This window comes from Sciurus carolinensis, chromosome 10, assembly GCF_902686445.1.
Source record: "Sciurus carolinensis chromosome 10, mSciCar1.2, whole genome shotgun sequence".
Classification (NCBI taxonomy): Eukaryota; Metazoa; Chordata; class Mammalia; order Rodentia; family Sciuridae; genus Sciurus; species Sciurus carolinensis.
In genome coordinates this window covers 102,468,774-102,482,006 of record NC_062222.1, presented here as the reverse complement: position 1 = coordinate 102,482,006, position 13,233 = coordinate 102,468,774, and the positions used below count along the sequence as shown (strand labels likewise).

Below are 13,233 nucleotides of genomic sequence, written 5' to 3'. Positions count from 1 at the left end.
CTATTTGTTTGGTCACCTGATTTATTTTTTAAATCTTCATATACTAGAGTAAGGAAAAAAAAAAAAAAAAGTAAGTTCACCGGGATCTCTGATCTAAAAATTTAAAGTTATTTACTTTTATCCCCTTAAAATCTACAAAATTTAAAGAAGAATTTTCTTTTTTAAAAAAGGAAGGAGGCCAGTAAAATATTTCTTAAGAATAAATGAATAAAAAAGCAGAGTAAGTTTTCCTTACCAAGGAAATAAACTCATTTTGTTAGAATAGTGAATGATCAGAGTTTCAAACCATAATTCCAAGCACTGACCTCAAGGCCAGTAATCTACATTCATAAAATAATTTATAAGCTTTTTGGTACAAGTACTCTTTATTAAATATTTACATATATACAGATTTTACTGGGTCTTATTTTATTAAAATCAATTTGTAAATGAGGGATTTGGACTGGATGATTTCTATAGCATCTTTCAGCCTTAAAATGTCTTGATTCTATGAAATACCTAGATATAGACAAGAAGGAATTCTCAAATATGATTCACAATTAATATCTGTGACATTTTACAGGGTTCATATACAACTATTACAAGGCAATACAATAACAAAAAGTTGATGCCAATTAATTTATGTAATTTCTTTTCTAAAAAAATAAGAGCTCTTGTCTGCAAGGTGGCTATTCTATCAAAACATTCCTCCAGACACTAAGAACACTTTCATTCACACACACCTAGAGCAGATAGAAAGAAGTATAGAAGAAAATCTGGAAGTAACACTATAGCCAAAGAAACCCAACAGACCTGAATTGAGCTGCATAAGGACAGCTGCAAGAAATTCAATTAAGTTGTTATGCTATGTCATAAAAAAGAAAAGTCAGTACATGAAAATTCTGTTGAATTGCGTAACAGTGTCAGGGGATCCCACCCTGTGGCCATGAACTTTTTTTCATTTCTTTCCTTCGCAGCTTTCCTTGTAAATTACTCACCTTCGTTATGAAACCTTACCAAAACTCCCGGAAAACAAACACAAAATCTAGCTCAAAATACAGAACTGTGGACACAAAAATGTCCAAAGGTTAGCATTTCAGCAGCTAATATAGATCCATGTTGGGAAAAGAATCTAAAAAGGCTTAGAGTTCTTATTTCTGAATATTCTGTAATTCTGATCAAATTTGGTGACCCTTAATCAAATTTGAGACGGGTAACCTATTAGGTCTTACAGTGCCCAGATTTTTATTTTCAGATACATGGTGTTTTTGTCACTTACGAGCAATCTGTACCACATTTTCATTATATTTTGCAAACCACTTGCTGAAATTTTACTAACATTTACTTATCTCAAAGTGGCTATGTGAACAAATATACCTGTTATCCTCTATCAATGTAGGAGAAATAATATTTTGGATATGATGTTAGACTCTAACTAAATTTCCTTCATTAAAGAATGCAAAAATCCTCTGCTAGGCTATAGTTCTTCAGCATGCATTGACTGTTCTACTACTTTAGTAATATTGTAGGTAACTGAGACAGAGCTTTCCTAGGAGACAGTGTCTAGGAGTGTGCCTGGAACACAAGAGGCTTTAGGCTCTGAATAAGTATGCAGTGAGTAAATACAGTACATACCTGAATGAGCTACTGTGAAAAATAATTCATACAAGGAGTTAAACTTTGGCTCAAAGCACAAAATTTCAAGTCAACCATTAAGTACTATTTGGCCAACACATGAAAGGAAACACATTTTCCCTTGTCTACGTCTTTGTTTTTGACTCCACAGAGGATTCACACTATTGATCAGTGTTTGTTTTCTTCCATTTTCCTTTCACCGATGTTTCGTTTAACAGGGAAAATCCTTTTCTTGCAGGTTCTAAGAGAATCTCCAAAGGTCACTGCATATGACATCAAATAAACAATTCTGATTAAGGGCAGTGCCGCTGGGAAATTTAGGGTGGCTGGTTGATATTCATTGGGTATTAAAAGTGTCATAGTCTGTTTTCAAATTTCAATGCAAAAATATGCACCACATATCTCTAACAGCCCTATTTCTCTTGTTCCAACTTTCCAGGATGGTCTGTATTCCATCTAATTTGAATGCTGAATAGATCCTTTTAAAACCCTCTTTCTGAAAAGAAAAATGGTTCACTTCCTCTTCACTGAGGAATTAATTAACTCTCCCAATAACTGGCTTGTATATTTTTAAATGGAAAAATTATGTAGAATTTTTATTTTAGTAAAGAATAATTATCTTTAAAAACATTTAAAAAGATAGTCTGCATATTCATCATCTTTTAGGAAACTACTATAGCAACAAAATTACATTAGACTTTCTGATTTCTCCATAGTGTCTTTAGATAAATAGACAACCCAATAGACCATGTTAAATGCCCCAAATGTGACTGGAAAGAGAATACGGGCATATTTGTCTATTTTACTTGTGCCAGATCCAGAAGGTGGAGGAGCAGGAGGAGGAGGAGAGGCAGACGACTTCCCAGAAGCCCCTGTGGTGTTAACTGTAGGCTTAATCCGCTCCAGTCTTGACCCAAATACTCGACGAGTAGAAGCAGATCCAACTGAAGTTTGTCTCAACACACACCCAGTTCGACTAGGAGTAGAAGAAGGACCGGATGGAAGCGCTCTGGCAGCAGATATTGTTTCGGCTGCATTTGCCCGGCTGAATGGGTTTGGACTGGAAGCTAAGTACGACTTAGATGTGGCTTCAGAGGATTCTTGAACACCTGGGGCAGATTTGCTAGGATGGTTTCCCACCTCAGTCCTGTTGCCAACATCAGATTCCGAGTGGACCAAGGCATTTGTTCTTTTTCTCATGTTCAAACTGGCATTTGTATTCTGAAAAGGTAGTTTAAAAATTTAATTGGTTATGTAACTTTTTGTAGATTTCTATAAAATTTAAAGGAATGAGAACACACAAGTCATGTCCACAAAAGACATCTTCATTAATCTGCTATAGCCACTCAGCTTAATGTAAAAGTTTTAAAATATGCAGCAAAAAAGTATATATTTGAAAGTACAAATCAATATCTTCTATTTGAAAATATGATCCAATCTATAAATAGAACTAAGATATTTAAAGAAGACTAGATTGTTATTACTATAAACTAGATTTATACTTAGCTTTAAAAGTACATAACTACAGTTATACAAATTCTTTGTTCAGTTTTATTACAAATAATTATTCTATAATATGTCATATGCCTTTCAGAGTTTCATATATGTTTAATAACTTTATTTGACCTGCACAAAATAACAATGGTAACATCTATATGAATATTATGGTTTGGATATCTGGTGTGCACTAAAAAGCTAACATGTTAGGCACTGCAAGGATATTCAAAGGTGAAATTATTATATTACAAGAACAGTAACCTCATCAGTGGATTAATCTAGCGACCAATTAATAATTTGAATGGCCTATTGGCTAGTAACTACATGCAGGGGAGGCATGGCTAGAGGAAGTAGATCACTGGGATTGTGCCCTTGGGGATTGTATTTTGTCCCTGTCTCTCCCCACACCTCTTCCTGCTTCCTGGCTGCCAGGAGTTGAGCAGCTTTCCTCTGCTATACCTTTCCCATGATAAGGCAGAAGCCTTACCTCAGGTCCAGAGTAATAAAGTTAGCTAACCACATATTGAACCTTTGAGACCATGAGCCACAAATACACTTTCCTCCTCCAAGTTGTTCTTGTCAAGTATTTTGGTCACAAGAGACGAACAGCTAACTAAAACACCTGTGTGTGACATTCCTTACTTTAAAAACTTTAATTCCCAAATCTCTGGAATTTATTTTCATGAAAGAATCTTAGGCAATCACACGCATTAGTGAAAAATCTAAAACTCTGACATATTTTAGTTTTCATCACAATTAACTAATAGTGAAAATACAAAGGAACATTAATTTTATTTTTATTTCTAAAATTTATTTATTTATTGGCACCAGGTATTAAACCCATGGGCACTTAACCTTTGGGTCACATCCTAGTCCTTTTTATTTATTTATTTATTTTTTTTTTTGAGACAGGGTCTTACTAAGTTGCTTAGGGCATCACTAAGTTGCTGAGACTGGTTTGAACGTTAGATCCTGGGTCCTCCTGCCTTGGCCTCCCAAGCTTCTGGGATTATAGGCATGTGTCAGCTGGAATATTAACTTTAAATAAGTGATTGTACCAGACATTTAAATAGCCTCAACAAATGGCTGCATAAATATCTGAATTCATACCACTGACAAATAAAGAGCATTTAAATCAAAATGTAATTCACCATTTTCAATCAAACTACTTTAATTGTAGAACATGGCTATATTTTAATAAATTTATAATGTAAACCATTAAAATCAATTCCTCTCACAATTCAAGGGACACAATAAATAACTGTATAGTCCACTATAGATTGTCCACGTTATCAAGTAAAGCAATAGCTCAAATGGTCCCTAAGTAACATATCTGACTTTAGAAAATAGTATGACTTTTTTGCAATAATTATCTTCTCTGATTATGTTTATTTCAAGTTATAGTAAGGTTATATAATATCTTCTATCCCTACCATTTTGTGAAATAAATGGTGGGTGAAGAGGTAGAAAAATAGAAGAAAGAAAGAAGAAGCACAGCTAACAAATGTGGGACTGGAAGGAGCCAGCCTCAGAGGACAATTCATAGATAATATATAAAGTTGACAAACTGTATACAATTGATGAGAGTTCACTTTAGAAAGGAAGGTTTAGTCTACAAATATCTTTCTCAGTACCACACTCACTGAGCATTGTTAAAATGTTCCATCCATACCACATATACTTATGAATTATGATTTCAAGGTCGATGAGTTGAGAAAGAAAAACAGTCTCACAAAACACAGAGCCAAAGCAGACTCTGAGAGGTTTAGAAAGCATTCTTCATGTCAGCTTGGAGTAGTCTTCTAAGCAGGCTGCAGCTGAACTAATGAGAAATTGTAGCCTAACATATGGCACCTAATTTTGGTAGAGAAAATTGAAACCAAAATTGACATCAACCTAAAAACTAGAAACCATTACTTACTTGTCCTGCACTTTTCCTCTACATACCACATTATAAATGACATCTAATCAATCCTCAGATTTTGAATCTCTTTTAATAGAAATGCATAGCTAGCTCATTACAATTAATTCTAAAATATTATCTGCACGGTAAAAAAAATAAAAAGGATAAGGTATATCCATAAATTTTAAAAAGTGAATACTACCATTTGCAAGACAATGTACACACCCCCAAAAAACAATACAAATAAAACAAAAAGTAAAGTATATTCAAAGGTCAAAGTGAGATAAAATGCTAAGTACCCTAAAAAGAGAAGGGAAGACAGTGAAAAGAATGAATTGAACACACAGTAGAGAATTATATATATTTTCAAATATAATCTGATGTTTTTCATACTATCTTTGTTCACTGAAAGTTTGGGTGTCTATGAGCTTTAGAAACCTGTATCTTTCTTAAGACTAAATTCTAAGAATTTGAAGACTTCTAGTTTCAGCCAAAATGGAGTGACAGAGGCTAAATTTACTCTTCTTCCTAAAACAACCAAAAAACTAGACAAAATATGCAAAACAACTTTTTTTAAGACACTAGGTATTAGAACAATAATCATTGATAGAGAAGAAACAAACTTGAGAAGGTTTCCATGCTGTGTTGCAAGAAAGGGGAATCCAGAAAAAAAAAATGGAAGATTCCATGAATTGAGGAGATGGATTTAACAGTCTGGAGAGACCAGATACCAGAGTTCTGAGGGCAAAGCAACAGAGAGAATGCAGAATAAAGTAGTACTTCAGAATTCCAAAGGGAGTTCCATTTGGTATTTTGCTGAAACAAGATCAGTGTAAGACTGTGAGGTAACTACCCAAGTCTGAAAAAGGACCATCTTAAAGGATTTGAGGAAACAGTATCTGATGCTTTCATGAAGCCAGGAATAATGCATGTTCCCATCAGCTAAACTGGAAAATATCAACATTCATGTAGCATTTGGTAGAGTACTCAGAAGGTCCTGACCTCAGTATAGTATAAAATAGCTCTAAACATTGCCCTGGTGCTACCTCATAAATTTTAATAGCAAGACTAGAAAAGATGAAACTGACTCCAGAACTTAACTGAACCATAGAACAAAGCACAAAAATATCTAAGTTGTTCATTCTTTCTAGACCATTATCCTATTACCCTTCTGGAACTTCCTAAAATCCTGTGAATAATGTTCTATATAACAGATTCGTTTTTAAATGGCACCAATTAATCATATCTATATCATGTCCTTTGTAATGTACACACTCCTCCTTCATTAGGAGATAGTCCATGTCTCCACAAGTTTCCTTATGACTTTTTTTGGCCAGCAATACATAGTGGAAATGATGGCGTGTCTTTCCATGTCTTAACCTCAAGACTTCTTTCTTGCTTCTGCTCTCCCTTGAAACACTGCCACCACCATAAAAAACAGGCCTGGGAATCAATCTAACAAAAGAGGTGAAAGACCTCTACAGTGAAAACTACAGAACACTAAAGAAAGAAATTGAGAAGAACTTAGAAGATGGAAAGACCTCCCATGTTCCTGGATAGGCAGAATTAATACTGTCAAAATGCCCATACTACCAAAAGTATTAAACAGATTTAATACAATTCCACTAAAATCAATATGACATTCTTCATAGAACTAGAAAAAGCAATCACAAAATTCATTTGGAAAAATAAAAAACCCAGAACGGTCAAAGCAATCCTTAGCAAGAAAAGTGAAGCAGGAGGCATCACAATACCATTCCTTAAACTATACTACAGAGCCATAGTAACAAAATTGGCATGGTATTGGCACCAAAACAGACACAAAGACCAATGGTACAAAGTAGAAGACACAGAGACAAATCCACATAAATACAGTTATCTCATACTAGACAAAGGTGCCAAAAACATTCAATAGAGAAAAGATAGTCTATTCAATAAGTGGTGCTGGGAAAATTGGAAATTCACAATTCCAACTGGATGAAAGACTTAGGCACTAGACCAGAGACTCTGCACCTACTAGAAGTAAAAGGAGGCCCAAATCGTCATTTTGTCAGCTTAGGAAATGACTTCCTTAATAAGACTCCCAAAGCACAAGAAGTAAAATCAGGAATCAATAAATGGGATGGATTCAAACTAAAAAGCTTTTTCACAGCAAAGGAAACAATAATGTGAAGAGAAAGCCTACATAATCGTAGAAAATCTTTACCACATATACCTCAGATACAGCATTCACCTCCAGGATACATAAAGAACTCAAAAGACTAACACCAAAAAAAAAACAAATAACCCCAAAATAAATGAGCTTAAGGAACTGAACAGACACTTCACAGAAGAAGAAATACAATTGATCAAGAAATATATGAAGAAAATGTTCAACATCTTTAGCAATTAGAGAAATGCAAATCAAAACTACTCTAAGATTCATCTCACCACAGTCAGAATGGCAATTATCAAGAATACAAACAAAAATAAATGTTAGCAGGGATGTGGGGAAAAAGGTATACTCATAAATTGCTGATGGGAATGTAAACTGGTGCAACCATTATGGAAAGCAGTATGGAGATTACTCGGAAAACTTGGAATGGAACCACCATTTGACCCAGCTATTTCACTCCTTGGTGTACACCCACAGGCCTTGAAATCAGCCAATTAGAGTGATACAGCCACATCAATGTTTATAGCAGCTCAACTCACAATAGCTGAACTATGGAACCAAACTAGGTGCCCTTCAACAGATGAATGGATAAAAAAAAAAAAAAAAATGTGGTATATCTAGCCTTAAAGAAGAATGAAATTATGGCATTTTCTAGTAAATGGATGGAGCAGGAGAATATCATGCTAAGTGAAATAAGCCAATCCCCCAAAACTAAAAGTTGAATGTTTTCTCTGATATGTGGATGCTAATTCACAATGAGTGGGGGCTAGGGAAGAATAGAGGAGTTACTTTAGATTTGGTAGAGGGGACTGCCGGGTATATTAGGTGTGAGCATAGGTAGAATAGGAATAAATCAGACATTATTACCCTGTATACATTTATAACTATATAACCCTTGGAATTCTACATCCTGTACAACCAGAAGAATGAGAAATTATACTTCATTATATATGATGTATCAAAGTGCATTCTATTGTCCTGTATAACTAATTAAAACAAATTTAAGAATTAAAAAAATTATTAAAAAAAACAGGCCTGGGGCAGGCTACTGGAGGATGAGAAATCATTTGGAGCAGAACCAGTTATCCCAGTGAGGCTATCATAGATCATCCAATAGCTAGCTATCAGCAGACATGCAAGTGTGTCTCATTTAAGAGAGATGGACAACTTATGCAAGCTTAACTGATATCAACATAATTTCTCAACTGATCCACAGATAAGAGAGCAAAAGCAATATCCGCTGTTAAGTACAGGACATAGTATAGTGGTTTGTGAAGCTATACTATTGGGGCAATAGAAAACATATACAGACTAATTAAATCAAGGGTCCCAACAGGAGTTGTTTCCAAATCTCACTTGTGAGGGAAAGTTTCTGGGACATTCTACGATAATGAGGTTGACTTGCCCAGAACTAAGAGAGAACCCTTAGGGGGTGCTGTTGCCTAACTTCACACACTAGCTAAAGGACCAAGGTATTTTCTCTTGATAATTCCATTTTTCAAGAATTTCAATATTTCAATACTGGGAGACATTATATCAATCATTTATTCCAGTTCGTCATTTCACAGTAGAGGAAAATAAGAGCAGAAAGGTCTTGACTATTTGGAAGTCAGTGAGTTACATACCAAGTGTCTGACCTGCCACATGAACAGCCTCTTGACTCACAAGTGTACAAGAAGCTTTAAAGAACATAAAAGGTATCCCTGTCAATTTGAGTCAGTCAAGTATTTGTGATAGCCAAGAATATGGTTAATAAAAAATACTCATGACTGAGATACTAGAAAAGAATACAACATATCCTTTCAATGTCATAATGGATCACTAATTAACAAGTCCACCCAGGGATTATTAAGTCTCTAGGATAAATTAACTAGTGTGATTTTGGTGTTTAATAATTGATTAGAGTCCAAACTCTTCAGAGTTTACATGCTAACTTGTCACTTCTTGTCTAGCAGAGAAGACAAGTTATGGCTTTATTGCCGGGTATATTAGGCACCTCTCTATTTAATTTAGCAATCTTATTCTAGTATTCATTTTTCAAAAAATGCTTACAGGTAACCATTTCTCAAAAAGTTTTAAGATAGTTTTCCATGTGTTTCCTTAACTAATTAAGGAATCAAGCAAATATTTGACATATGTTCATCCTACATTTGTATGAGTCGTGTGTGTGTGTGTGTGTGTGTGTATGTGTGTATTGTTGTTGTTGTTGTTATCAGGGATTGAACCCAGGCATGCTTAACCAGAGTCATACCCCCATTCCTTTTTATTTTTTATACTCTGATAACATTTACTATTTAATTAGGTTTAAACAGCAAAGAAATATAAACATAGATGTGAAGAATATACTGAGAAAAAAGAGAGTCCAGGCAAGAGACAATATGGCTCTAAAATTATTAGAAGAATTGACAAAGCAAGAAACTTCATGGGAATAAAGGAGGTAGTATGAACAATGTCACTAAGATTACTGTCTGAAAACAAAGATCAAATCTTTATATTTTCAGTTTAAAAGTGTGAATAAGGTCCTATCATATAAAGACTTTTATAAATTATTGTAGGGTAAAGCACACAGTAGGAATAAATTTCATACTTGATAATTTGCATTGATGCGGATATAACAAAGAATCAAGATCCTTCTTCAATTTTTTATGATTAAATTTTTTATCTAGTCTCCAAATTATTATTTCTTTGTTTATGGGGCAGATGGCTAGAATATTGCAGGTTGTGCCCAAGGCATATAACTTATCATGACTCAATCCCATGTCTGCCTGAGAATACCCAACAAGTTTCAGTCTTTTATATATTATTCCTTCCATAAAGGCAAATGAAATCTGACTGATTTGAGACTTAACTCTGTGCTCTCTGCTAAATAGGCAAATGATACCCAAGTTATTTTTGTGCTTATGTCTCAAGGTCTAGAATGCAAAAAGTAGCTATCATTTTCCATGATGACAAACCACAAAAGATTTGAGGAATCTGTTGACCTAGCTGGCACAGAACTCACTAGGAATAATATTCACATAGCCTTCAAGTTTTGGAACAACTAATGTGTCAGTCAGAGTGATATTGTGTTTCATACAGAGTGTTGAGACTTCAGAGGCTCCATTAGTATTCAACAAACCCATAGTGGTTCCAAACAGGAAAGGCACCTAAGCCTCATTTGAATTTAAAAAAAAATATTTAGTTTGAAATCATTTTGTCATTAGTCACAATAGCCTGAAGCAAAGAAACTGGTGGGATAGAGATGTGAGGTGGCAGATTTAAACATTACCAACAAATTAAAGCATCAACAGGCAAATAAAAGCAGATCCAAGCAATTCGTCAACCATGACTATGATCTGACACAATTTCTAAAGAAGTATTATCAAACTGCAAAAAAGAAAAAAAAATTCATCTCAACTTATTACTCTAGCAGCAAGGAGATAAAGTGACTAAGATCAGATTTGCAGAATGCAAGCAGCTACTTTCATATCACTTGCTTGAGAAGCTAATGAAGTTTAATAAAATGTAATTTAACTCTCCTAAATTAAAAACTAACAAGGCTAATAATGAACAGGTTTATCTTCCAGAATATCAATGAGTCATATACAAAAAAGTAAGAATCCAATAATGTAAAGACATTTATTCAAGACCATTGAGACAGAATTTCAGGGGTAGCCACCTATCTTATTAAATAAGAAAACAAACAAGTATGGTAGAACAGCTGAAACTAAATTCCAAGGTAATGATTTACTGAGCACTATCAATAGCAGTTCTAGAAAGTGCTACTATGTAGAAATGAAAAACATAACCTCCATATAAACATAATAAATATTTCATAAATATTTACTAAGGGACTTTATCATTTATTGAGCTCCAAATTGTAGAAATGAAAATGCTGAGTTCCCTATTTATTGTATTTCATTTCCTTCCCATGTTAGCCTTAAATTCAATGTTTGTATTTCCATAAGCTATAGAAATATTATTTTCAATATTAGGTACTGGGATAAATTTATGCATTCAATTTGGAAATACCAAAAGAAGAGATCTTTAAAAATTCATTCATTTTGCCTTTACATATTTAGAACTGAAGGTTTAAAACATTAGGATTCCTTTGAGAGAGTGATTTTTGTGGTTAGTTGTGTTTCATAGTGATTCCTAGTGTTTCTTTTTATTTGTACATGTTCTGTATACTAAATAAAAGGTTTCAATGTGAAACTGCTTTGTTGGAGACTTCACTAGTTAGAACAGAAGTTCTCAGCTTGGTCGAGTAGATTTCTCCAGAATGCTACATGGATCAAGCACAGAAGCTACTTTCACCAATGCTGCCAACAGAACCCTGGAGAAGGAAGAGGGCAAAGGAGACTCAACCCCACTTTCTCTAAACTAAACACTAAGATGAATGAATCCTTTCTACTAGATAAGGAAGAATAGTACTGTAGTCATCTGAAGTGTTGATAAGAAAAATCTGGGAGCTATTTAAACACTCTTAAGTCTCAAGCCCTATTTGCAAAAGTTCATTTATTAGTTTCCAGTTGCTATTGCCAGTGATCCGGGGATCAGAAATTGGAAAACATTGCTAAATGGTTAGATTATAGGTCCCCAAATCAGACAGATCTGTATTCAAATGTTGAATTTGTTATTCACTAGCTGTTAACCTTTTGAAGCTCAAAGTGCTTCTGGCTACAGGATTAGTAATGGGTTAATAATGGTACTTTCCTCAAATGAATAAATAAGGAAATGCATCTAAAGCACTTAGCATAATGTCTAGCATGTAGTTAATATCAAATGAATATTAGGAGAAAACCCAGCTGAGGTCAAATAATAAGGCTCTGCCTCCAAAACAAAAAAGGTATATCACTCAGAAATGAATCATTATAGGAAATGAAATTTTAGGAGAGAATTTTATATATCTATAAAATATAATGATCATTTCTAATAATCAGAAAGGTGGATGAACACTGAAGTCAAAAACTGCCTATGGTGAAGTTCAGTCAAGAAAAGGATATTACTAACTGAAATGAGAAATAAATACAAAGAAATAAAATACTGAAATGAATATTGGTAGTAAACATGAGAACTAAAACTATAGAGTAAATCCTATAACTTGTGCATAAAACAAATATGAAAAGGGTTTCAGGAAAATATAGCAATATCAAAAACTACAACAATGGCTGACTTCCACTGAGTGGTTCTTCTTCACCTGTCACTCAACTTACAGGTTTTTAGCTGAACTAGGTAGGACAACCATATGCCATGCTCCATGTAGGACAAACCATAGCACAGTATTTTAATGTCTAAAATAGGTATGGTTGTGTAAACTATATCAGACAGATCCCTGTCTCTCTCTTTGGGACTTTATCACTATCAGTAAAATCTAGAAAGTAGTCATCAGGGAAACAGCAACGATTGGAGAACAGTTGTAATCCCAACCCACCAGATGATATTCATTACCCCATGCTATGAAAAGCCATACCCAGAGCATTGGTTCACAGTTACAATGTTGGTAACCCATGATGGCCGACCCACCTCCTTAATATGAAGGAATATTAAAAAGAAATGTATTTGAATACATTGGTCTGGCACTACAGGGTCACTCTTTTTCCTTCTCTTATTTCAATTGCAGTAGTCAAAAGGGTTTTTTCCACATATAATTTGGAAGTGGGAAATGAGGTGATGAAGAGAGAAGGCAGAAGGCAACAAATGTCAAAGAAGATGATAAATGAAAACAGCAAAATGCTTTAATCATTGCTATATATGAAATGAATGGTGTTCTTCTCAAATCCATATGTTGAGTTCTAACTCTGCATGTCATTGTATTAGAGAGAGGACCTTGAAGGGGGTGGTTAAAATTAAATTAAGTCATAAAGGTGAAGTTCTAATTTGTAGAAATGTTGTCCTTACTAAAGAGGGAGAAATACCGGAGACATCTCTCTATCCACAGTCTGAAGATGCAGTGGGAGGCAGCCACCTGTAAATCAGGACAAGAGCCCCTTATCAGAAATTGAAACCTGCCAGAACTTTGATCTTCAGCCTCTGGAATTGAGAAATGAATTTCTGTTGCTGAATCACCCAGGTTAATGGTATT

At 34.4% G+C, this 13,233-nt stretch overlaps 1 protein-coding gene across 1 annotated transcript in view; it reads right to left on the bottom strand.

Annotated features, from left to right (window-relative positions):
- Window positions 1-398: 398 nt before the first annotated feature.
- Gabra4 (gamma-aminobutyric acid type A receptor subunit alpha4) overlaps window positions 399-13,233 on the bottom strand; it is a 66,010-nt gene continuing 53,175 nt past the window's right edge. Inside the window, exon 9 of the mRNA XM_047567530.1 lies at window positions 399-2,835. Coding sequence (XP_047423486.1) covers window positions 2,302-2,835 — 534 coding nt within the window. The 3' untranslated portion in view covers window positions 399-2,301. The remainder of the gene's footprint in view (window positions 2,836-13,233) is intronic.